The 26,325-nt window shown below is 48.2% G+C and overlaps 1 protein-coding gene across 1 annotated transcript in view; it reads left to right on the forward strand.

The window, feature by feature from the left end:
• LOC143769023 (BPI fold-containing family C protein-like) overlaps window positions 1–26,325 on the forward strand; it is a 199,270-nt gene that overhangs the window by 76,937 nt on the left and 96,008 nt on the right. The window contains exon 4 of the mRNA XM_077257625.1: window positions 13,248–13,301. Coding sequence (XP_077113740.1) covers window positions 13,248–13,301 — 54 coding nt within the window. The remainder of the gene's footprint in view (window positions 1–13,247; window positions 13,302–26,325) is intronic.

A 26,325-nucleotide genomic window follows, 5' to 3' on the forward strand; every position in this document is an offset into this window, starting at 1 on the left:
CCAGGCAGACAGAGAGCCCAGGACAGGAGCCGTCTCTACTTCTGTTCTCTGAATCTCTTGGCTTGGAAACAGGGGGCCAGCCAAGCAGCATTGGAGAAATGGAAGAAGAGGCAGGGTGCAGTGATGCCCAACAGCTTTTTCTCTCTTCCTCTGAAGAGGCGGGTGGGCCAGTGGCTCCGGTCACCACATCGCAGGCCGCATCAGCTGATGATGACACTCAGGTGCCACTTACTGGTGCGTGCTCTGCTGCTGAGACTACCCAGGAGGAGCAGTTGGGGGCAGAGGGTAGTGTAGATAATGAGGTCCTTGACCCATCTTGGCGTGAGGGACAGGAAGGTGGTGGGAGCAGCTCTGAGGAAGAGATTCCCCGTACGGCCCAAAGAGGGAGAGGGAGGGGGAAGACTGCGGATCCTGCAGCCTCCGCTTTGGCACCCGTTAGGAGCATGTCTCTTCCAAAAGCCAAAAAGGGCGCTCCCAAGACTTGCAGTGCCTGGTCCTTTTTTGACACAGTTGCAGATGACATTTGCTATGTCAGATGCAACGTGTGTCATCAAAAAGTCAAAAGAGGGAAAAATGTCAGCAACCTCAATACCTCCAACATGTGGAAACATGTGCGCACCAGGCACCCGGCGGAGTTAGAAAAACACACTGAAGAGCTAGGCCAACCAAGAGCGGCAGCTACCACCTCTTCAGCTCGTGTTGCCTCTTCCTCCAGCTCACACGCAGCTGGTTCGGCTTCCTCCCAGGATCGCCGTGGAAGAACCTCTGGCCCTGTTGTCCAGAGACCCGCTGTAATTCCACCCGCAGCACCACTTTCCCAGTCATCCACACACTCCCAGCCCAGTCTACAGCCATCGGTAGTACAGGCATGGGAGAAAAGGCGGCCTTTCTCGTCAAACCACCCATGAGCACAGGCTCTGACTGCAGGCATTGCCAAACTTCTGTCACTGGAAATGCTGTCATTCAGGCTGGTGGAGACTGACAGCTTCCGTGACTTGATGTCATTGGCAGTCCCACAGTACAATGTGCCCAGCCGCTTTTACTTCAGCAGGCAAGCCGTCCCTGCCCTGCACAAGCATGTGGAGGGACACATAAAACACGCGCTACTGAACGCCGTCAGTAGCAAGGTCCACCTCACCACCGATGCGTGGACCAGTCAACATGGACAGGGGCGATACCTTTCCCTCACTGCCCATTGGGTTAATGTCGTTGAGCCGGGTACAGACCGTGCGAGTGGCGCAGGACGTGTCCTGCCCACTCCAAGGATTGCAGGAATCCATTCTGTACGCATTGACTCCTCCTCTTACACCAGTTCCTCAGAATCATCGCTGCAGGAGCCGTCACAGTCCACCTCCACATGGACCCGTGATGAACTTGTACCTGTTACGACCGACATGAGCACAGCCGTGGCCAAACGTCAACAGGCCGTCTTGAAATTAATTTTTTTGGAGAATCGTAGCCACACAGCGCAGGAGCTCTGGAATGCCATCAAGCAGGAGAGCGATGTGTGGTTTGTGCCAGCGAATCTCCAGCCAGGCATGGTAGTGTGTGATAATGGCCGAAATCTGGTGGCAGCTCTGGGCCTCGGCAACCTCACTCACATCCCATGTCTGGCACATGTGCTCAATTTGGTCGTGCAGAGCTTTTTGAGGGACTATCCGGATCTTGATGCACTGCTGCACAAGGTCCGCCTAGAGTGTGCTCACTTGCGGCGTTCCAGCACGGCAAAAGCGCGCATTGCGGCTCTGCAGTGCCGACACCGCCTGCCGGAACATCGCATCATATGTGACCTACCTACCAGGTGGAATTCCACGTTACATATGTTGGAGCGGTTGTGTGAGCAGCAGCAACCTGTAATGGAGTACCAGCTGCTTCAGGTGCAAAGAAGTCACACTCAGCGCCGTACAGACTTCACAACCACAGAGTGGGCCACTATGAATGACGTCTGCCAGGTTTTGCGTCCCTTTGATTATTCCACGCGGATGGCGAGTGCAGATGATGCACTAGTCAGCATGACTGTCCCCCTTATCTGCCTGCTTGAAAAATCACTGCAAGCGCTATGGGATGATGTTGTGGAAGAGGTGGAGGATGAGGATTCACCATTTCCATCATCTTCTGGACAGTCAGCGCCACGTGGTTCCTCACAAACGCGTAGGCAGGGGCCAGTTTGTGAGGAGGATGAGGAGGAGTCAATGGAGGAGGAAGACATCCGTCCAGAGGAGGGAGTTACAGAATTGTCCAGTACTCAGTGTGTACAGCGAGGGTGGGGTGATGACGAGCGGGCAGAGATCACGCCTCCAGCAGGGGACAGCGTTTCTTGGGCAGTTGGCAGTCTGCAGCACATGGTGGATTACATGCTGCAGTGCCTGAGAAATGACCGCCGCATCGCCCACATTCTCAACATGTCTGATTATTGGGTGTTCACCCTCCTCGATCCTCGCTACCGGGACAACGTAGAAAGCCTCATCACACCGTTGAACCGGGAGCGAAAAATGCGGGAGTACCAAGACACACTGGTCAATTCCATCATCTTCTCCATTCCAACTGAGAGAAGTGCTGCTAGTGCATTCCAAAGCAGCTCAGTGCGTCCAGGCAGTAGTGGAGGCTCTGCACAAAGAGGGAGCAGAAGCAGTGCCTCTGCCCAAGGCAAGACCAGTATGGCCCAACTGTGGCACAGTTTTCTGTGCCCCCCACAAAAGTCTACACCATCACAGACGGCTCCAGTCAGCAGGAGGCAACGGTTCCGTCAGATGGTGACAGACTACATGTCTTGCCCTCTTGCTGTACTCCCAGACGGCTCTTCCCCTTTCAAGTTTTGGGTCTCAAAGCTGGATACATGGCCAGAGCTAAGCCAGTATGCATTGGAGGTGCTGTCTTGCCCTGCGGCCAGTGTATTATCGGAACGTGTCTTTAGTGCTGCAGGTGGTGTACTAACTGACCGTCGCATGCGACTATCCTCCGATAACGTTGACCGGCTTACTTTCCTGAAAATGAACAAGGCCTGGATCTCGCAGGAATTTGCCACTCCTCTTCCTGATTAAATAATTAGGTCACTGTATACGTTATCCAGGTCTCCTGTTGTGTTCATCTTTCTACCACCTGAACTTAAATTCCTGGGCTCCAACACCGCCAGTTGAGGCTCAGAAGTGCCGTCTGCACAGTCAAAACATACGACCCAGTGTTATTGGGTTTCAGTAACGTCAGCTGATCCCCAGCTGTGTAGCTGGCAATGTGTCCTGCGACCGCCACGCTGACACAACAACTGAAATGTAAGGGAATCTGTCCCTCCCCCCAAGGCGTTTGTTACTGAAAGAGCCACCTTGTGCAGCAGTAATGCTGCACAAGGAAAAGGTAGCTATTTTTGTTTAGCTCCTTGCACACGCAGAACTTAACACTTATAAAATGTGTCCACTGATACCGTAAACCGTCCCGGAGGTGGGACTTTCCTTCGTAATATGACGCAGCACAGCCGTCATTCCTACCCCCCCCGGCGCCGTGCCCCGGCTCCTCAGCGTTGTTTGATTCCGTCCCGGAGCCTGCGCTGTTATGTTATTCCGTGGCCAGGCACACTTAGCGCTGCCCGTCTTCTGGCATTATTTGGTGTCAGGCTGGCTGCGCCTGTGCGGCCGCGCTGGCCGAGAGCCCGCCTCGCAGTGTCTTCTGATTTAATCCCACTGGGGGCCTGGGATCCATGGACATGCGCAGTGCATATCTGAACCTCCACCTCTCACTCATCTCCCTATGGCTTCTTCAGACTGTTCGGTGTCAGCTGGTCCCTAATAGCATGCCACGGCCGTGACACCGCACAGTCTTAAGAAGCCGTAGGGAGGGGAGTGAGAGGCGAGGATATGCACTGCGCATGGCCATGGATCCCAGGCCCCCAGTGGGATTAAATCAGAAGACACTGCGAGGCGGGCTCTCGGCCAGCGCGGCCGCACAGGCGCAGCCAGCCTGACACCAAATGATGTCAGAAGATGGGCAGCGCTAAGTGTGCCTGGCCACGGGATAACATAACAGCGCAGGCTCCGGGACGGAATCAAACAACGCTGAGGAGCCGGGGCACGGCGCCGGGGGGGGGTAGGAATGACGGCTGTGCTGCGTCATATTACGAAGGAAAGTCCCACCTCCGGGACGGTTTCAGGGGACACATTTTATAAGTGTTTAGTTCTGTGTTTGCAAGGAGCATGATGAAAAGAGCCACCTTTTCCTTTTGCATCTTTTGTGCTGCACAAGCTGGCTCTTTCAGCTACAAACGCCTTGGGGGGGGTTAAAGGTTCCCTTTCGACTTTCTCAGGCTTCGGCCTACATTGTGTTCCTCTGCTTTTCCACCTGTCCCTGGGCTCCAACACCGCTAGTTGCCGTCCAGAAGTGCTGTCCGCACAGTCCCAACAGTCGCTCCTCTGTTATTGGGGTTCAGTAACGTCAGCTGTTCCCCTGCTGTGTGTGTGGCAATCCCTCCTACCTCCTCCTACCTCCTCCTCCTCCACCTGTCCCTGGGCTCCAACAATGCTAGTTGCCGTCCAGTAGTGCTGTACGCACAGTCAACAGTCCCTCCTCTGTTATTGGGGTTCAGTAACGTCAGCTGTTCCCCTGCTGTGTGTGTGGCAATCCCTCCTACCTCCTCCTACCTCCTCCTCCTCCACCTGTCCCTGGGCTCCAACAACGCCAGTTGCCATCCAGAAGTGCTGTCCGCACAGTCCCAACAGTCCCTCCTCTGTTATTGGGGTTCAGTAACGTCAGCTGTTCCCCTGCTGTGTGTGTGGCAATCCCTCCTACCTCCTCCACCTCCTCCTCCTCCACCTGTCCCTGGGCTCCAACACCGCTAGTTGCCGTCCAGTAGTGCTGTACGCACAGTCAACAGTCACTCCTCTGTTATTGGGGTTCAGTAACATCAGCTGTTCCCCAGCTGTGTGTGTGGCAATCCCTCCTACCTCCTCCACCTCCTCCTCCTCCACCTGTCCCTGGGCTCCAACACCGCTAGTTGCCGTCCAGTAGTGCTGTACGCACAGTCAACAGTCCCTCCTCTGTTATTGGGGTTCAGTAACGTCAGCTGTTCCCCTGCTGTGTGTGTGGCAATCCCTCCTACCTCCTCCTACCTCCTCCTCCTCCACCTGTCCCTGGGCTCCAACAACGCTAGTTGCCGTCCAGAAGTGCTGTCCGCACAGTCAACAGTCCCTCCTCTGTTATTGGGGTTCAGTAACGTCAGCTGTTCCCCTGCTGTGTGTGTGGCAATCCCTCCTACCTCCTCCTACCTCCTCCTCCTCCACCTGTCCCTGGGCTCCAACAACGCTAGTTGCCGTCCAGAAGTGCTGTACGCACAGAGCCAAACACCTCGCCAATGTGTTAGTGGGGTTCAGCACCGCCAGCTGTTCCCCTGCTGTGTATACGGCAACGTGTACTGCGACCGCCACGCAGGCACAACAAGTTAAATTTAAGGGAACCTGTCCCCCCCCCAGGCGTTTGTTACTGAAGGAGCCACCTTGTGCAGCAGTAATGATGCAAAGGGAAAAAGTGCCTCTTTTCGTGGTGCTCCTTGCACATGCTGAACCTAACACTTATGAAATGTGTCCCCACACACCGTTAAACCGTCCGGTAGGTGGAACTTTCCTTTGTCGTGTGACGCAGCACAGCCATCATTTTTACCCCCTTGGCGCCGTGCGCCGCCTCCTCAGCGTTGTTTGAATCTGTCCCAGAGCCTTGGCTGTTAGGTTAGCCCTTGGCCATGCACACATGTTGCGCTGCCCATCTTCTGACATCATTTGGTGTCAGGCTGGCTGCGCCTGTGCGGGTGCGCTGGCCGAGATCCCGCCTCGCAGTGTCGTCTAATGTAATCCCACCGCGGGCCTGGGATCCGTGGCCATGCGCAGTGCATATCCTCGCCTCTCACTCCCCTCCCTACGGCTTCTTAAGACTGTGCGGTGTAAGCTGATCCCTAATAGCATGCCACGGCCGTGACACCGCACAGTCTGAAGAAGCCGTAGGGAGGGGAGTGAGAGGCGAGGATATGCACTGCGCATTGTCACGGATCCCAGGCCCGCGGTGGGATTACATTAGACGACACTGCGAGGCGGGATCTCGGCCAGCGCACCCGCACAGGCGCAGCCAGCCTGACACCAAATGATGTCAGAAGACGGGCAGCGCAACATGTGTGCATGGCCAAGGGCTAACCTAACAGCCAAGGCTCCGGGACAGATTCAAACAACGCTGAGGAGGCGGCGCACGGCGCCAAGGGGGTAAAAATGATGGCTGTGCTTCGTCACACGACAAAGGAAAGTTCCACCTGCAAAACGGTTTAACGCTGTGAGGGGACACATTTCATAAGTGTTAGGTTCAGCATGTGCAAGGACCATAATTAAAAGAGCTAAGTTTACCTTTTCCAGCATTAGTGCTGTACACAATGGCTCTTTCAGCTACAAACGCCTGGGGGGGGGGGGGGGGTTAAAGGTTTCCTTTCAACTTGCTCCAGTGCAGGCTTCGGCCTACACTCCGCTCCCCCTGTTCCTCCTGCTGACCCTGGGCTCTAACACCGCCAGTTTTGGCCCAGATGTGCTAGCTGCACAGAGAAAAATACCAGCCAATGTGTCAGTGGGGTTCAGCACCGCCAGCTGTTCCCCTGCTGTGTAGCCGGCAACGTGTCCTGCGACCGCCACGCAGACACAAGAACTGAAATTGAAGGGAACCTGTCCCCCCTCCCCCAGATGTTTCTATGTTTTACAGCCACCTTGTACAGCAGTAATGCTGCATGTGTGCAAGGTGGCTCAGAAACTTATTCTCCTTGCACTCGTGGAACTGAACACGTCTAAAATGTGTCCTCTGTGACCATTAAAACGTCCCTCATGTGTGATTTTCCTTTGTATTGACACGCAACAAGCTCCTTGGTAACGCTGCCCGTCTTCTGGCATCATTGTTTGGCTGGGTGCGCCTCTGCGGCCGCCTTGCCCCACACAACGCCCCTCGGTGTCTTATTTATTTTGACTGCGAGGGTGTGATTGACGGGCATGAACGGTGCATTTCTTCGCCTGTCCCTCATCTCCTTCCGCCTTCTTCGGACTGTGCGGCTTCATGGCTGTGGCATGCGATAAGGGATCAGCTGACGCCGCATAGTCTGAAGCAGGTGTAAGGACCCGAGTGTGAGAGGCGAACATATGTGCTGCGCCAGGCCATTAATCCCAGCCCCACAGTGTTTTAACTATGTCAAGACACTGCGGGGCTGGGATTCATGGGCATCGCGAACCGCACCGGCCGACATCAAATGATGTCAGAGGACGGGCAGCACTAACAGCGCAAGGCCAAGGGATAACACGACAGCGCAGACTCCTGTGCAACAAATAACGATGCTCAGGAGGCCGCGCAAAGCACCAAGGTGGCATTTTTGCAAGCTGTGCTGCGTCTCCTTACGAGGGGAACTCACGCCTCCAAAACAGTTTGACTGTGTAAGGGCCTAAATGTTGTACGTGTTCCTTTCAGCGTGTGCAAGGAGCAAAATTAAAAGAGCAACCTTTCACTTGTGCAGCATTACTGCTGCCCAAGCTGTGGCTCTTGTAGTTTTTCACCCCTGAGGGGGGGTTAAAGGTTACTTTTAAAATCGGTTCAATTAGGCTTCAGCCTACACTCTGCTCCACCTGCAGAGCCCGGGCTGCAGCACCGCCAGTTGCTGTCTGGAAGTGCTGGCTGCACAGAGCCAAACACCTCGCCAATGTGTCAGTGGGGTTCAGCACCGCCAGCTGTTCCCCTGCTGTGTAGCCGGCAACGTGTCCTGCAACTGCCACGCAGGCACAACAGACCCAAAGCTGCCGCCAGTGCAGGCTTCGGCCTACACTCTGCTCCCTCTCCTCCTCCTGCTGACCCCGGGCTCTAACACTGCCAGTTGGGGCCCGGTACTGCTAGCTGCACAGAGAAAAACACCAGCCAATGTGTCAGTGGGGTTCAGCACCGCCAGCTGTTCCCCTGCTGTGCAGCCGGCATCGTGTCCTGCAAAAGCCACGCAGACACCAGAACTGAAATTGAAGGGAACCTGTCCCCCCTCCCCCAGGCGTTTGTACGTTTTACAGCCACCTTGTACAGCGGTAATGCTGCATGTGTGCAAGGTGGCTCATAAACGTATTCTCCTCGCACATGTGGAACTGAAAACACGTCTAAAATGTGTCCTCTGTGTGACCATTTAACCGTCCCGGTGGTGTGACTTTCCTTTGTAATGACATGCTGCAACCCCCTTGGTAGCGCTGCCCGTCTTCTGGCATCATTGTTTGGCTGCCTGCGCCTCTGCGGCCGCCCTGACCCACACAACGCCCCTCGGTGTCTTATTTATTGGGACTGCGAGGGTGTGATTGATGGGCATGATCAGTGCATCAGTTCGCCTGTCCCTCATCTCCTTCCGCCTTCTTCAGACTGTGCGGCTTCATGGCCGTGGCATGCGATAAGGGATCAGCTGACGCCGCACAGTCTGAAGCGGGTGTAAGGACCCGAGTGTGAGAGGCGAACATATGTGCTGCGCCAGGCCAGGAATCCCAGCCCCGCAGTGTTTTAACAATGTTAAGACACTGCGGGGCTGGGATTCATGGTCATCGCGAACCGCACCGGCCGACATTAAATGATGTCAGAAGATGGGCAGCGCTAACAGCGCTAGGCCAGGGGATAACACGACAGCGCAGACTCCTGTACAGCAAATAACAACGCTCAGGAGGCTGCACCCAGCACCAAGGTTGGAATTCTTGACATCTGTGCTGCGTCTCATTACAAAGGGAACTCGCGCCTCCAACACAGTTTGACTGTATAAAGGGCTAAATGTTATACGTGTTTCATTCAGCGTGTGCAAGGAGAAACATTAAAAGAGCAACCTTTGACTTGTGCAGCACTACTGCTGCATAAGCTGTGGCTCTTCTACTTTGTAACCCCTGAGGGGGGGTTAAAGGTTACCTTTGAAATTGGTTCAATTAGGCTTCGGCCTACACTCTGCTCCCCCTGCAGAGCCCGGGCTCCAACACCGCCAGTTGGGGCCCGGTACTGCTAGCTGCACAGAGAAAAACACCAGCCAATGTGTCAGTGGGGTTCAGCACCGCCAGCTGTTCCCCTGCTGTGCAGCCGGCAACGTGTCCTGCAACTGCCACGCAGGCACAACAGACCCAAAGCTGCCGCCAGTGCAGGCTTCGGCCTACACTCTGCTCCATCTCCTCCTCCTGCTGACCCCGGGCTTTAACACCGCCAGTTGGGGCCCGGTACTGCTAGCTGCACAGAGAAAAACACCAGCCAATGTGTCAGTGGGGTTCAGCACCGCCAGCTGTTCCCCTGCTGTGCAGCCGGCATCGTGTCCTGCAAAAGCCACGCAGACACTTGCTCTTGTACCTTCTGCTCCCCATCCTGGTTCCAGTACCGTCAGCTGGTTCCGGGCAGAGCCTTTGGCTTAGGTGCCTCCCTCTGGGTATCCGAGTTCCACCAACGTCAGGTGGTCCTTGGTAGTGCTTTCAGGCACGGGTACCTCCTGCTTAGTAACCGGGTTCCAGTAACGTCAGCTGGTCCTCGGTAGTTCCATTGGCTCTTGGACCTTCGGCTACCCATCCGGGTTCCAGCACCGTCAGCTGGTTCTCGGCACTGTCTTTTGCTCTTGTACCTTCTGCTCCCCATCCTGGTTCCAGTACCGTCAGCTGGTTCCGGGCAGAGCCTTTGGCTTAGGTGCCTCCCTCTGGGTATCCGAGTTCCACCAACGTCAGGTGGTCCTTGGTAGTGCTTTCAAGCACGGGTACCTCCTGCTTAGTAACCGGGTTCCAGTAACGTCAGCTGGTCCTCGGTAGTTCCATTGGCTCTTGGACCTTCGGGTAGCCATCCGAGTTCCAGTTCCATCAGCTGGTTCTCGGCATTTTCTCAGCCTTCTTGTACCTTCTGCTACATTTCCAAGTTCAAGAGACTAAACACGATGACCCGGAAGACCACCCCTAAGATGACGACGACACCAGAGACGACAACCACCGTGATGACGACGACCCTGGAGACGATGACCCTGAAGACCACCCCGATGACGACGACCCCAGAGACGACGACCCTGAAGACCACCCCGATGACGACGACCACGGAGACGACGACCCTGGAGACGACGACGACCTGGAAGACCGAGAAGCAGAAGAACAAGAGGCTGCAGAACAAAGAGCAGAAGAACATTAAGCATAACACTAAATATCAGAGCAAAAAATATTATCTAAATTATAAGCAGAAGAAGACTAAGCAGTGTATGGGGGTGAGTCCGTTCCTCCTCGTGGTGCCCCTGGATAAAGCCTGATGCTGCAGGCCAAACTGAACGCGGACAAATGTAACTGTTTTGTGACAGGCAGAACGGAAGGTGTAATCTTCAAACTTTTATAGATAACAACTACGGGAATGCCTGTCACAAATAAGAATATGATGAAGAAGTAGAATATGATGAAGATAATAGTAAAATAAAAAGAATATGAACAATGTAACCAAAAAAATAATAGATAGAAGATGAAGAAGAAGATGAATAAGGTGAAGAAGTTGATGTCAAAGAAGCTGATGATGAGCATAATGAAGAAGAAAGTGTGGGAGAAGTAAAAAAGAAGGTGAAGGGCGTGGAAGTAGTGAAACATCAATATCTGACAAAATAAAAAAAAAATTAACATAGTCAAAATCTTTCTAACGCCGAACGTCATAAAAAACAAAACAAAATCCTGCTATTCTATTACATTGGGCTAAACCTCTGTGCCTTTAATGTCTCCGCCACGTCCCCCAATACATCCTACATTATTCTTAGTTGTTTTCCTTCATGTAGAATGAACCTACAAGTTTATAAAGGGTTTATTTTAATTCCGATATTTTCGTCCCATTGACTTGCATTGGGATCGGGTATCGGTATCGGATTAGATCCGATATTTTGACGGTATCGGCCGATACTTTCCGATACTTTCCGATACCGATACTTTCCGATATCGGAAGGTATCGCTCAACACTAATAGTGATATGAACATTTTTAAAAGAAAACATCAAAAATAAAAAATCCATTTACCATAAAAACTATTATATCCTGTCTTTGATGCAAGCTCAGGAACTGAGTAACAGGGAACTTTGAGGACTAAACAGGTCCTTTTAAACATCTAAAGGAAATTCACAGGATACATCATAAATGCTTGATCGGTGTTTGTCCCCCACCTCTAACACTTTCATCAAGTAGGAAACTAAGGGCTCAATTAGACCCTTTGACTAGTTCAGCACCTCGATAGTCTCCATAGGAATTTATGGATTGATGGCAACACTTGCAAGCATCAACGTTTCTCTTAAGCTCTGTATACACTGCAGTGACTATGAAACAGGCAGACTGAGGTCACCACAATATTCTGCTGATAGGTGAGGAATATGGCATAAATGTCTAAAATGTTAAATCCCCTTTAAAACCCTGCTGTTCTGTTTAGATTTCACATACACTTGTACTGACAAATAAAGTAAACAAAAATTAAAAAAAAAAAAAATTCCCACAGGGAGTACCCCCCTAATGACGAAAAGTCAGGGAGCCTCAAGTCTCAGAATCACACGCTGAATTTTTATAACATTATAGAATTTCAAAAACGGTCATTTTTGACCAACAGAACAGCAGGGTTAAGCTTCTAAATGTAAAAAAATTAAATTTAGTTAGTCACATCAGACAAGTGCCAGGAATCAATATAACAAATGGCTGAAAGACACTGATTGGCTGGATCAGCAGCCAAGACTAGGGTTGAGCGAAACGGGTCGACCATTTTCAGAAGTCGCCGACTTTTGGCAAAGTCGGGTTTCATGAAACCCGACCCGACCCCTGTGTGGGGGTCGGCCATGAGGTCGGCGATCTTCTGAATCTGGTATCGGGATTCCGATACCGAGTTCCGATATGTTTGCGATATCGGAAATCGGTATCAGAATCCACATTTAAGTGTAAAATAAAGAATTAAAATAAAAAATATTGATATGCTCACCTCTCCGACGCAGCCTGGACATCGCCGCTGGTAACCGGCATCTTCCGTTCCTAAAAATGGCGCTTGAAAGACCTTTCGAATGCTTCACGGCTTGTGATTGGTAGCGGCGGCCCACGTGACCTAATAGGAATATACTCACCCTCGGCTTCTTTCCAGCAGCCTTCCTTCTTAAGAATGAACGCGTGAAGGACCTTCCGATGACGTCACGGCTTTGTGATTGGTCGCGGCGGCCCACGTGACCGCTCAGCGACCAATCACAAGCCGTGACGTAATTCTCATGTACCTGAGAACCAGAACAGGACCTGAGAATTACGTCACCGGCTTGTGATTGGTCGCTCAGCGGTCACGTGGGCCGCCGCGACCAATCACAAGCCGTGAAGCATTCGAAAGGTCTTTCAAGCGCCATTTTTAGGAACGGAAGATGCCGGTTACCAGCGGTGATGTCCAGGCTGCGTCAGAGAGGTGAGCATATCAATATTTTTTATTTTAATTCTTTATTTTACACATAAATATGGATCCCAGGGCCTGAAGGAGAGTTTCCTCTCCTTCAGACCCTGGGAACTATAGTATCCCATTGCACTGCATTGGGTTTCGCGTTTCGGCCGACCCCGACCCCCACTTTTTTATAGGATCGGCCGATTTCACTCGACCCGACTTTTGAGAAAGTCGTGTTTCGTGAAACCCGACCCGATCCTATAAAAATAAAAGTCGCTCAACCCTAGCCAAGACTTCTTTGTCTGCCTTTAGGCCTAGAGGGGTGTAAAAGGATTTTCTTATAGGCTAAAATGGCTTATGGTGAAGTTAAATGTCTGCTACATTAGTGATTCTTGGAACCTTTTTCAATCAAAGGTTCCTTTTAAGGCAGCAGCATGGGGAGCTGATGTGTGTGCAATAGCTACAGCAAATGGATCTTGCTTTAAAATACTAATGTATGGGTGCAGTCAGATTTCCATATTACTCACGCAAGGATGGCATCGCAATCCTCAAATTGGCCGTTGGCTATCCTGACCTTAGCATGACAGCATGTATTTCTATGCAGCTGTCATTCTCAGATCCGGAGAGCCGAAGTCCAGTAGGAGGATTGTAATACGGCAGTCTGACTGCACCCTAAAGTTGGGAAACAATGCAGATAAATCTTAGCTGGAGCTTTTTTGCATTAGAGTTGGGAGGCTCTTCAAAGGTAAGATGTTTGAGAATAACTGACATAATTACATAATAATTTATTCTCCAGCTGAATGTAATTAAAGGGACCCTTTAATAAGCTTGTCCCTAATATAATTGATTTAAATTTTTCAGCATCCACATGCATTATGGCTAAGAACAGATGACTATCGTGCTTTGATTCCTGATGTAAGTATATTCCTAGCTGTATCTAATTTCTAATCAGAAATAATTGGACTGTAGGCTATATTCAATAAACTGTGCACTGGAGCTAGCCAACAAGCTTTAGCCTTGGTGGCAAGCACATAACAATGGCCCATGCAAAGTGGCCCATCCTTAACCAGTATACCTCTGAATGCATAGATATTGTAACACAACCAAGTTTCTTACATAGGTAGGGTAAGGAAGCTTACTAAGAAGATACATTAACAACAAACAACATAGAGTGACTGCAGACTTTTAGCCTAAGGCTAAATGCTCACTGAACAGTTTGAATTAACAGTGTTATTACCCTTTGCCCCTAGTAAGGGAATATTGTTTATACACTATTCACTCTGGGTATTTACATCATGCCCTTGAGGATATTGCATCTCTTTTAGTAGGGTGTCACTCATGCGATTTTTGACGATAAAGCTGTGGGAGAAATTAGCGAAAATGGGGTCTTATTCTATAGACTCAGTATGATCTTAAGTTAAGTGTGAGTAACACCATTAAGCGTTAGTGACAGCTGCAGCAGATCCACGAGTCAGCAAGTGACCGTTAACATGAATATAGAAGGGTTTCTCTGGAACAGGTCCTTGCTGCTGACGATGTAGAGACGTCAATCCAGGCAAGATGTGATGAAAGAATTGTGGTTTATTCGACACGTTTCAAAGTTAAAATGATTTTTTCATCAGGAAGTAACAACATGTATCATGTACTCACATTATTTTGTTATGTACATATTACTGGCCAGTCTGTTCCAGTCCTAGTGGCTAGTGCCAGACGTCGCTACGAACGTCTGTATAAGCCAATACCCTTGGGTATTGAGCTGGTATTATGCCATCATTAGCATTAAAAGCCCCCCTCAGACACACCTCTCGATGATGTGCATTACATCATCACAACAATGACTGTTTTAGTTCACTGATGCGAGTCTCCTTCTTACACACCCTTGATGACGCATATCACGTCATATCGGCGTCTGTGCAATTGGCTGTGGGATACACACTTCTCATTCAGCATGGATGCGCTGATGTCACACGCCAACTTTTAAAAAGCTGACAGTTCTGTCGGAGCCTCTTGACACACAGTCTAGAGATTATCAGGCACATGGGAGGCTAGATCACATATGCCCTCAATATGACTTAGTGCCACTTCATTACCTTTTGTATTTTTTTGTCTACATTTATACCTACTCTAATTACCCTATATTCTTCTGATGAGGCCTTTGTAACAGAGTTGAAATGCATAGAGAAGAGATTTGGGGGTTAACACTTACCAGGGCTTCACTTGTGTACTGCCCTTTTAGGGCAGGAGTTCATACATGGGGCACGACAGGGGATTATAGGTACAACATACTTAAAGGGAACCTGTCACCACGTTTTTGGAAGATGGGATAAAAATAGCGTTAAATAGGGGCAGAGGTGGGCGTTACATTAGTGTGTGTGTTATGCGTTTATTACCCACCTAAGTTGCCGAAATAACTTTGCAAAGTCTCCGTTTTCGCCTGTCAATCAGGCTGGTCAGGTCGCATGGGCGTGGTGTCTTCACCCAGATTTGGCGTAGTTTTCCGTTGGTGGCGTAGTGGTGTGCGCATGCCCAAGGTCCCGAATCCTCTTCCAGGGGATTTAAAATAGCGCGGTGTTCGTTATTGCATTGGTGATCGGTGGGCGCGGCCATCTTCCTTTGGCCGCGCGTGCGCAGAAGCGGCGCTCTGCTGGCCGCGGCTTCAGGAAAATGGCCGCCGCGATGCCGCGCGTGCGCAGATGGATATCGCGGCGGCCATTTTCCTGAAGCCGCGGCCAGCAGAGCGCCGCTTCTGCGCACGCGCGGCCAAAGGAAGATGGCCGCGCCCACCGATCACCAATGCAATAACGAACACCGCGCTATTTTAAATCCCCTGGAAGAGGATTCGGGACCTTGGGCATGCGCACACCACTACGCCACCAACGGAAAACTACGCCAAATCTGGGTGAAGACAACGCCCATCTGACCAGACTAGCCTGATTGACAGGCGAAAACAGAGACTTTGCAAAGTTATTTCGGCAACTTAGGTGGGTAATAAACGCATAACACACACACTAATGTAACGCCCACCTCTGCCCCTATTTAACGCTATTTTTATCCCATCTTCCAAAAACGTGGTGACAGGTTCCCTTTAACGTTCCCCTTCCTTCAGTGCTTTATTCGTGGGTGATTGTTAAACGGTAAGGGTGAGATCTTCCAATTTATAACTATACTCCCGTTTAATGTATATGCAGCAATAGGATTATTCCATCCTACTTGCATTACTCTACATTTATCAACATTATTTATCATTTGACAAGTGTTTGCCTATTCAGTCATCTTATCCAGATTGTTTTTCCATTTTGCAATATTTTAATGTCACAGACAGATTTTAATTTAAAACATATTTTGGTGTCATCAGCAAAGATTGACACTTTACTGTCAATTAGTGTTGAGCATTCCTATACCGCAAGTATCGGGTATCAGCCGATATTTGCGGTATCGGAATTCCGATACCGAGTTCCGATACTTTTGCGATATCGGGAATCGGGATCGGAATGCTTATTCATGTGTAAAATAAAGAATAAAAATAAAAAATAGGGATATACTCACCCTCTGACGCGCCCTGGTTGTAACCGCTGCAACCGGCAGCCTCCGTTCCTAAGAATGAGCGAGTGAAGGACCTGCGATGACGTCGCGGTCTTGTGATTGGTCGCGTGAGCGGTCACATGAGCGGTCACGCGACCAATCACAAGCCGCCACGTCATCGAAGGTCCTTCACGCGCTCATTGTTAGGAACGGAGGCTGCCGGTTAACACCGCTAGGTCCAGGGTCCGCTGGAGGGGTGAGTATATCCATATTTTTTATTTTTATTCTTTATTTTTTACATGAATATGGATCCCAGGGCCTGAAGGAGAGTTTCCTCTCCTTCAGACCCTGGGAACCATCCAGGATAGCTTCCGATACTTGTGTCCCATTGACTTGTATTGGTATCGGGTATCGGTATCGGCGATATCCGATATTTTTCGGATATCGGCCGATACTATCCGATACCGATACTTTCAAGTATCGGAAGGTATCGCTCAACACTACTGTCAATCTCATCCACAAGGTAATTAATAAAGAGGTTCAAATGAACCCTTCCTAATACAGATCCCTGTGGAACCCCATTGCTGACTATATCCCATATAGAGAATGTTCCATTTACAAGAACTCATTGTTTCCTATCTTGTAGGAAATTTCTTAACCATCTGCATATAGTTTTTTCACTGTGACGGTCTTTGGTAAGGAAGGAAGGCCTCAAACTGTCCCTGTAACTGGGACCCTAACTATCTAAGTCCATGGGGTAGTCTTGAAGGTAGAGAGGCCCGAGTTCTCTGACCTTACTATGCTTGTATTAAATCCAAATTTGTTCCCTCCCCCACCCCATGAAGCATGGAACAGAAATGTAACATAAACAAGAAACAAAGACAAAACCTGGAATAAAAGACAATCTCTAACATACAAAAGCACTAACCAACAATAAGGGGATGATAGGGACAGGGAGGAATAAATTAAATGGGAACAGGGACCAGGAGATAAACATCCACGTACTACAGCAAACCTCAAAACACTACTACAACAACTCTACTCTAACCACTTAGCTTTAGCACACGGCACAGGTGTCATGGTTCCACCCCTCAGTATGTCTGGGATGGAGTTACTGACAGCTCGGTCATCCAATCTGGTATAGGAGTATGCTGAAGCTGTCAGTACTTTGATTGACAGCTTGGCCATCCAATCTAGTACAGGGATGTGCTGAGATGTCAGTGTGTTGATTGACAGCTCGACTATCCAATCTGAGACTGTGAGGTGTCAGCTGTCTCCAATTGTTCATTATTCCAGGTAATTGCCATGATACTTAACTGATCTGTCTCCCCGAACTCTGCCAGATGTACATTCAGCTTGTTTGTTGTCCTGTGCCTTGAGTTCTGTTGCCTGACCATGGACTTCGTTCTGACCATATACCTGTTTAACTCCTTCACCTCTGATCCATTAGGTAGGTACTCTGACCTTGGAACATTACCTGACTACGCTTTTGTCTCTTCCTTCTGTTTATGATGTACCCTTCTGGCTTCTGACCTTGAACTCCCTGACCAATCTGACTCATGGTTTGGCTGTGAGAAGTGAATAGCGTCATAACGGGAAGACAAATCTTTCACCTGCAGGGATAAGAAGGTCTGACCAGTTTTTATAAAAAGAGGTAATGACCAGATCAGAAGCAGCAGAAATGGAGCTGCATGTTTCTGACAAGCATTGAAAGGGTCATTAACCTCTTCAGAGGAAACTAAATCCATTTTATATGGGACACAAGTCACACCATCTCTATAGAAGACCTGTAATTCATTTCCCAATGTGACCGTCTAACTCCAGGTCTTCCAGGGGTATGTGACACCTGCGTTTGTGACAGTACCCCCCTTCTATGAGGGGCCACTGGACCCTTGAGACCGGGTTTATCCAAGTGGACAACATGGAAGGATCAAATTAGTTTACTGACATTAACTTCAGATGCCAGTTCCCACATCCTCTCCTCAGGACCATACTCCTTCAAGTGCACCAAGTATTCTAAAGAGCAACAAACCATACAAGAATCCACATTTCTTGCCACCTGAAACTCCAAAATACCATCAACAATAATTGGTGGCAACTGCAAGAGTGATGGTTCCACAGGCTCTACATATTTTTTGAGCAACGACCTGTGGAAAACATAGTGGATTTTAAGAGTTAAAGAAAGCTCAAGATGAAAGGCCACAGAGTTAATTACAGTGAACACCTTGTAAGGACCAACGAACCTTGGAACTACTTTCCAGGAAGGATTTTTCAGTTAATTATCTCTGGTAGACAGCTGTGATGACTAGTGTTGAGCATTCCGATACCGCAAGTATCGGGTATCGGCCGATACTTGCGGGTATCGGAATTCCGATACCGAGATCCGATACTTTTGTGGTATCGGGTATCGGTATCGAAACAACATTAATGTAAAAATGTGTAAAAGAGAGAATTAAAATAAAAAATATTGCTATACTCACCTCTCCGACGCAGCCTGCACCTTACCGAGGGAAGCGGCAGCGTTCTTTGTTTAAAATTCGCGCTTTTCTTTCCTTTACGTGAAGTCCCGGCTTGTGATTGGTTGCGTCGCAGTCACATGGGCGACGCAACCAATCACAGCAAGCCGTGACGTAATTTCAGGTCCTTAAGGATTTTAAAATTACTTCCCGGCTTTGTGATTGGTTGCGTCGCAGTCACATGGGCGACGCAACCAATCACAGCAAGCCGTAACGTAATTTCAGGCCCTTAAGGATTTTAAAATTATGTCCCGGCTTTGTGATTGGTTGCGTCGCAGTCACATGGGCGACGCAACCAATCACAAGCCGTGACGTCACGGGAGGCTGGACACGCGCGCATTTTAAAATGCGCGCTTGTCCAGCCTCCCGTGACGTCCCGGCTTGTGATTGGTTGCATCGCGGTCAACCAATCACAAGCTGGGAGGCTGGACACGCGCGCATTTTAAAATGCGCGCTTGTCCAGCCTCCCGTGACGTCCCGGCTTGTGATTGGTTGCGTCGCGGTCAACCAATCACAAGCCGGGAGGCTGGACACGCGCGCATTTTAAAATGCGCGCGTGTCCAGCCTCCCGGCTTGTGATTGGTTGACCGCGACGCAACCAATCACAAGCCGGGACGTCACGGGAGGCTGGACAAGCGCGCATTTTAAAATGCGCGCGTGTCCAGCCTCCCGTGACGTCACGGCTTGTGATTGGTTGCGTCGCCCACGTGACTGCGACGCAACCAATCACAAAGCCGGGACGTAATTTAAAATCCTTAAGGGCCTGAAATTACGTCACGGCTTGCTGTGATTGGTTGCGTCGCCCATGTGACTGCGACGCAACCAATCACAAAGCCGGGACGTAATTTTAAAATCCTTAAGGACCTGAAATTACGTCACGGCTTGCTGTGATTGGTTGCGTCGCCCATGTGACTGCGACGCAACCAATCACAAAGCCGGGACTTCACGTAAGGAAAGAAAAGCGCGAATTTTAAGCAAACAACGCTGCCGGTTCCCTCGGAGAGGTGAGTATAGCAATATTTTTTATTTTAATTCTTTCTTTTACACATTAATATGGTTCTCAGGGCCTGAAGGAGAGTTTCCTCTCCTTCACACCCTGGGAACCATCAGGAATACCGTCCGATACTTGAGTCCCATTGACTTGTACTGGTATCGGGTATCGGTATCGGATTGGATCCGATACTTTGCTGGTATCGGCCGATACTTTCCGATACCGATACTTTCAAGTATCGGACGGTATCGCTCAACACTAGTGATGACACAACATTTAATCTTAATTATCCAGACATCTAGTTTCAGTAAGCCAGGAAACATAGACTGTTATCTGTATGTTGACTTTTGAATTTTCGGTGTTTCTCTCTTCGGTTGGTCAAGAGTCTGAAATGTTGACTCTTCTTGTATGTTGAATTAATATTTGTAAACTGATGAATGTTTATTTACCTCTTACATAAGCTCTTTATTTTTGGACTTGCAAACATTGAAGGATAAACTGTAAATAATCAAATAATGTTGGTGAATCTCATCACCCCTTCCCCTTGATCTGTGGATAATTGCTTGAAAGACAACAATTGTGAACTATAAAAAGGGGAAATGCCTCTGTATTCAGATCCATTGACCATCATTGAATCCATGGATACATTTGGAGTAGTAAGCACCTGAACCCTACGGATTCATTTGGGAAAACAAGGATTGGAACCCACCAGTCACCTGGCTCCAATGGAGATGTTCTGAGAAACCAAGTTGTGACCCTCCAGTCACCTGGCCTTGTACCTCAATGGACTGTCAGCTTCCTAAGCTTGTCATTACCTCCTCTTCGTGGTTGCCACAGGTGGGGGTAGTCGGTCCTGAAAACTCTGAAGTCACACCTGCTCTTATCTCAGGAAGTCAGCAGAAGGGTGAGACTCTTGTAATTTTTCAGAGACATACGTGACAGTACTTGGCACGGTAACAGACTAGAAGGAAGAATCAGCAGGTGCGGTTGATGGACTGGTTGATGGTATTTGGGGTCCACATTTTATCACAGTGGGATTGCCAGAATAACACATTTTGATTGCCATGTGAAGGTTCATACATGTCGTAGTGAAATTAGTGCACTTTTTCCCTCTACTCAGTTTTTTTTTGCAAAGTTGGCAGATAATGTGAGTTGGCTCATCTTTTGCGGTGTTAAAAAAGGCCCAGGCTAGGTAACCCTTTCTGCCTCTGCAAGCTACAGACCTGCGAATGCTGCTGGCCACAGCCAAGGTTGTGGCTGAGGAAGCAGTGCTTGATGTGGTTGCATCACTCTGTGTCTATATGGTGCAATGTAACCTCCTCATCTTCTTCCTCTTCCACCTCCTCAGATGACCTACTCAGCTGCGTGCCTCTGTGTTCATGCCAAGTGGCATCTACAACCCATCATCATCCTCTGTGTTATCACAATCCTCACCCTGAGAGTCACCCTCCTCCTCTTCTGTCCTGACAGCACAGTACAGTCCACATGAGCCTCAGATATCTGATTCTCATCAGGATCACCTCACCCACAGAGGGTTAACGTTTGGTGATAAGGGTCAGGATGCTGCTAGGACCCTACTTCGTCCTGCCCCAAATCCCAGCTAAAAAAATGTAGGCATCGGTGCTGATGATTTCCTCCTTTTGTCTCTGTGAACCTTTGGAGTACACTTCTGATGCCCATGGCATAGAATGTGTGAATAGCTCTGCAGACTCACCCATCTGTGGTTCCCTACAGTCAGATGGATGGTTGGAGAGTTGTGACGGGGGGGAAGCAAGGGTAATTGGGGTTCCCCCTCTGTGGACTGTACTGTGTGTGATGACATGAGGAAGAGAGGCCACTTGAAGCTGTACTTGTCATCTACTGGAGCACGTACTCTTTCTGGCCCTCATCAACAAGGCATACCACTGTGCAGCTGCCAAAGAAAATAAGTGGAGTAGCCAGTAACAGAAGTTGGCAATTGTGTTTGGATAGGACATGATGGTGTTGGTTCACTAGTGTTTTCACTAACATTGCCACCTACCTCACGTACACTTTGAGCATCAAGCCTATTCCCCCTTCCACCACGACCTCTCTTTTTCCCCACTCATGTTGCTCAGATAGCAATAAAAAGCTAGATTTTTACTCTGCACCAGCTCTGCATACAGCTGAATTTCAGCACCACTAAATAACAAGGTGAAATCGCGTTAGTAACAGAAAAAAGAATTGTCAGTATGGATGAGGCTTATATAACAAACAAAATATGCTCTAAATAATTTGAAACTGAAATCTCCCCTACTGTATAACATTAGTAACAGAATACATTTTCTTAGTGTGGATGAAGCCTGTATAACATAGAAGATGCAGTATGCTCCAAACAATTTCAAACTCTGATCTAGCCTTTTGTATCACGTTTGTCACAGAAAACAAATATTTTTTTTTACTCTGCAACAGCTGTACAGAAAGATGAATTTCACCGCCACTATATGACATGGTGGGATATGGCATGCTGTATCACGTTTAATAACAGAAAAAATACGATTTTGAAAGGTCTACTCGAGCACAATAGAAGCAGAGCACAACACACTTATATGAAATGTGCAATGCTGTCTTTGTCTGTGGACCTCACTAATGGCACACGAAAAAAAAAAATCTGCTGGAAGGTCGATTTCACAGCCACACAGGACACTAGTTATCTTAACTATCTGACTTAGAAACAACTATCTAGTTAACTAGTTAAAATCTATCAGCACCCAGGCCCAGCGTCAGTTGCAGTCTCTCTGCGCTGTTATACTGACAAAATGGTGCTAAAACAAGACATCCGCTCTTTATATACTGTAGAGAAGGACATGTGATTTCAGCAACCAATGACACAAGCCAATGTGTCTGGACATTGTGGATGTTTCCTCACTGGGTAGCCGCAATGTGCACACATAGGAAAAATTTTTTACAAGCTCGCCGCTCTACCCCTTCTTCTTATCAAGCACGTGCCCCACACTCATCATACACCACCACTATTCTAACCAAAGTGCTGAAAATACTTTGGTGGCAATGCAAATGTTTTCCTGCACTTTTACCGAATGTTACCGATTTTTAACATTTTGCTTTTGTTTCCGATCACGAATCCGAATGTGCCATGTTCGTGCTGAATTTGTTTGGCTATTGTTTTTCGAATATATTTGCTCATCTCTACTCCAGAGTAAAGCTAAACATAAGGGTATGTTTCCACTGGGTGTATTACATCAGGTTTTGCTGTGGATTGGACGCTGCGTACAGCTGCAGCATCCAATCCGCAGCATTAAGATGTTGCAGCATAGTGGAGGGGATTTTATGAAATCCCATCTCCACTATGTGCGCATGGCCGTATCCGGACATGCGGCTCGTCTTTCTAGACCGCAGCATGTCTATTTATCTTGTGGAGACTCTCCATCTCTGCAAGATAAATAACCCAGTCTATGGATAGGATGCGGTGATTCCGCATGTGTTCAATGAACATATGCGGAATCACCGCTTGTAGAAAGGGGGGCGACGCTTTGGGCAGAGCGGGGTATCTGCTGTGTCCAAAGTGCAGACCTTCCGGATCGTGGAAACATACCCTAAGGGTTTTGAATCTGGAACTACTTCTGTGATCAGCTGATATCTACAGGGCAATTAAAAGCTAAATACCTGCTTTCTCTACCTCATTGGCTGTTATTATAATGGAAGACATAGTGCAAATCTGAGCAGAGGCTTACTTCTAGATGTTCTTTTTTCATTACTTTTTTGTTGGAAAAGTAATGAGCAACTAATATAGTAAGAGCAACTAATAGGAAAAATGTGCATTTTTCATGGTGTCCACCAGGTGGTGCAGTAACAATATGATAATACTTCATCAACAAGGGATCTACAGAAAATAAAATATGAGTAAAATCAAGAGGAAACCAAAGACGATAGTCAATATAGCCAGATGCAACTAAAAGTAAACCATGTAATATAAAGTAGGATGATAGCGACATTTTTAATAAGTCTAAGACAATAGGAAAATACAATGCAATAATATAGGCTCAGATCAAAAAGTACATTTATTTGTACTAGACTATATGTTGCAAACAAGGGCATACTGATCCAAGGACACACCTTCAGCTGAAATACATTGCGGCACAGAGACACGCAAGGACCCTGCATCACAATACATGCCGCATGCCAATCAGAGGACAGCAGCAGATGTCGGTTTGCCCGTTATTGGGGACTCATGGCAGTGACGTCATGCGGTGCCCGACACTTACATGTTTGTCAGTTGCCCGCTGCAGAAAAGGACACTAAATGGCGTTAAGCAGTACAAGGTGCGTAGAATCTTTTATTTTTTAATGCCTTAAAGAACAGAGGCAGAACAGAGGACATATTTATCAGGATGGGACATATATGCCAGGATGAACCAAGGATGGGGGACGTATATCCCATTAGTGACTGGGCCAAAAGTTTTAAATCTGACCAATGTCACTTTATGTGGTAACAACTCTGGAATGCTTCAACAAATCCCAGTGATTTTGAGAATGTTTTTTTTCTAGGTACATTATAATTTATGATAATGGTAAATTTAGGTTGATATGTTTTGTGTTTATGTATAAAAAATATAAAAAAAAATGACAAAAATGTAAAAAAAGTGCAATTTTCAAACTTTGAATGATTATCCCTTTAATCAAGAGTCATACCACAGAAAAACATTAATAAATAACATTTCCCACATGTCTGCTTTAAATCAGCTTCATTTGTAAAGTGCTATTTTATTTTGTTAGCATTTTAGGAAGTTTAATAATGTATCAGTAATCTTTCATTTTTTCAAGGAAATGTACAAAATTTATTTTTTAGGGACCTATTCAGGTTTGAAGTGACTTTGGGGATCCTATCTACTGAAAACCCCCAAAAGTGATACCATTTTAAAAACAGCACCCCTCAGCATATTGAAAACTGCTGTCAGGTAGCTTATTAACCCTTCAGGTGATTTTCAGGAATTAATGCAAAGAGGCATGACAGGAATGAAAAAGTGTATTTTTACCACCTAAATGTCACTAACTCTGAACAGGCTGCTATAGCCCGGAGACTCTACAGCCGCTATTTGGGCATGAATTGCCATGGCAAACATCAGGACCACACAATCATGATCTCAGGGTGCCGATAGGGATAAAAAGGGAGCCTCAACACTCTATTAACCATTTATATGATGTAGTCAATCATCAATTTGCATATTTCCAAGAGGAGCATTGCGGCTTTAAGTCTCCTCATCTCGACATGCTTAACATGTCACTCTCCGCAAGGAGAAACAATACTTCTATTAATTCTATAAGATCTTCATAGCAGACATATTGTGTTCTGCCGATAACAGATCTCTGATATATATCAGTGTTCTCTTTATCTCATTTTATTCCCTGCACTGATGTATAGGTTCCTAAACGTAACCTGTCACAACTGTATAAAGGTCCCCACATGAGTAAACACCATTAAAGGTACCTTCACACTAAACAACTTTACAACGAGAACGACAACGATCCGTGACGTTGCAGCGTCCTGGATAGCGATCTCGTTGTGTTTGACACGCAGCAGTGATCTGGATCCCGCTGTGATATCGCTGGTCGGAGCTAGAAGTCCAGAACTTTATTTGGTCGTCAGGTCGGCGTGTATCGTCGTGTTTGACAGCAAAAGCAACGATGCCAGCAATGTTTTACATGGAGCTAACGACCTGTGAGAACGATAAGTGAGTCACCGCTACATCACAGGATCGCTCCTGCATCGTTGTTCCTCGTTGATGCTCCTGCATCCTGCTGTGTTTGACATCTCTACAGCGACCTAAACAGCGATGCTGCAGCGATCGGCTCGTTGTCTATATCGCTGCAGCGTCGCTGAGTGTGACGGTACTGCCTCATATAAATACTCCTTTCACTTAATGCAGGAGTGTGTTTTATTCATAAGGATTCCTAACTTTGATCTCTTATTCGTATCAAATCTTTAAGTCCTGCTTCAATACTTTTCACCTCCATATACATTCGGTGGGTACATGAGAAAGCTAATATCTTCTTTTGTTAATGCCAGACACAATCTGGTATAGGAGAATGATTCAAAGCTACCGGCCATGATGAGAGCGGCTCGAGTTTGCAAAAATATGTCAAAAGTGGACAGTAAAAGATTGGAAATAAGGGATTTGGAACGATGGGACGAAAGTCAATAGACTAGTCTATGTGTAACGCTTACATCCCTGCATGCTTCTCCTCTACCCCGGCAGGGAGGCCAACTCACTCAATGCCGCAGCCCCGTCCCTCACTTCTTCCTTCTCCTGTTCCGGCTGCTGCCTGGGTTCTGTTCATGTTGCGCAGATTCCTGGGCTCTGTGCTTAGGGCGCACGCATACTCTCTCCCTTTTAAAGGGGCTGAGGAGGCTGTCATAAAGTGCCCCCTGCCAGTATATAGCAGCCATACCAGTCTGGACCTGCCAGTGTCTATCTGAATACTGGTTGTACCTTCAGCATCTGTGGTTCCTGTATTACTGCCATGTCTGCCTGTTTCAGCTGTCCTCTCCTACAGGGCCATTCCATCTACCTGTCATCATGTAGCACCAGATGTCCACTGGGAGCCAAGCCTAACCCCACCATCAGGGGCTCTAGTGAAGAGTCAGGTGCTCACCTAGTCACGCCCTTCCTGGCTCTCCTTGGACCATGGCACAGTTTTTCCACCACTCCGTTACAGTTTGCTCAGGCCATGAAATTCCCTGGATCTCAAGCTTCCTCAGACCTATACCAGGAGGTTTCTCACTAGGAAGACCAGCAGGATAAAATCCTATCCTACTGTACCTGCGGACAGTGACTACCCATCTAGATACGCTGACTACTCCGGCTGCATCTGCCAGTAAACCATGCTGCTACAACCTCAGCTGTCACCCATCAGCCTGCCAGCTTTATGCATAG

The sequence above is a fragment of the Ranitomeya variabilis genome, chromosome 4 (assembly GCF_051348905.1).
Source record: "Ranitomeya variabilis isolate aRanVar5 chromosome 4, aRanVar5.hap1, whole genome shotgun sequence".
Taxonomy (NCBI): Eukaryota; Metazoa; Chordata; class Amphibia; order Anura; family Dendrobatidae; genus Ranitomeya; species Ranitomeya variabilis.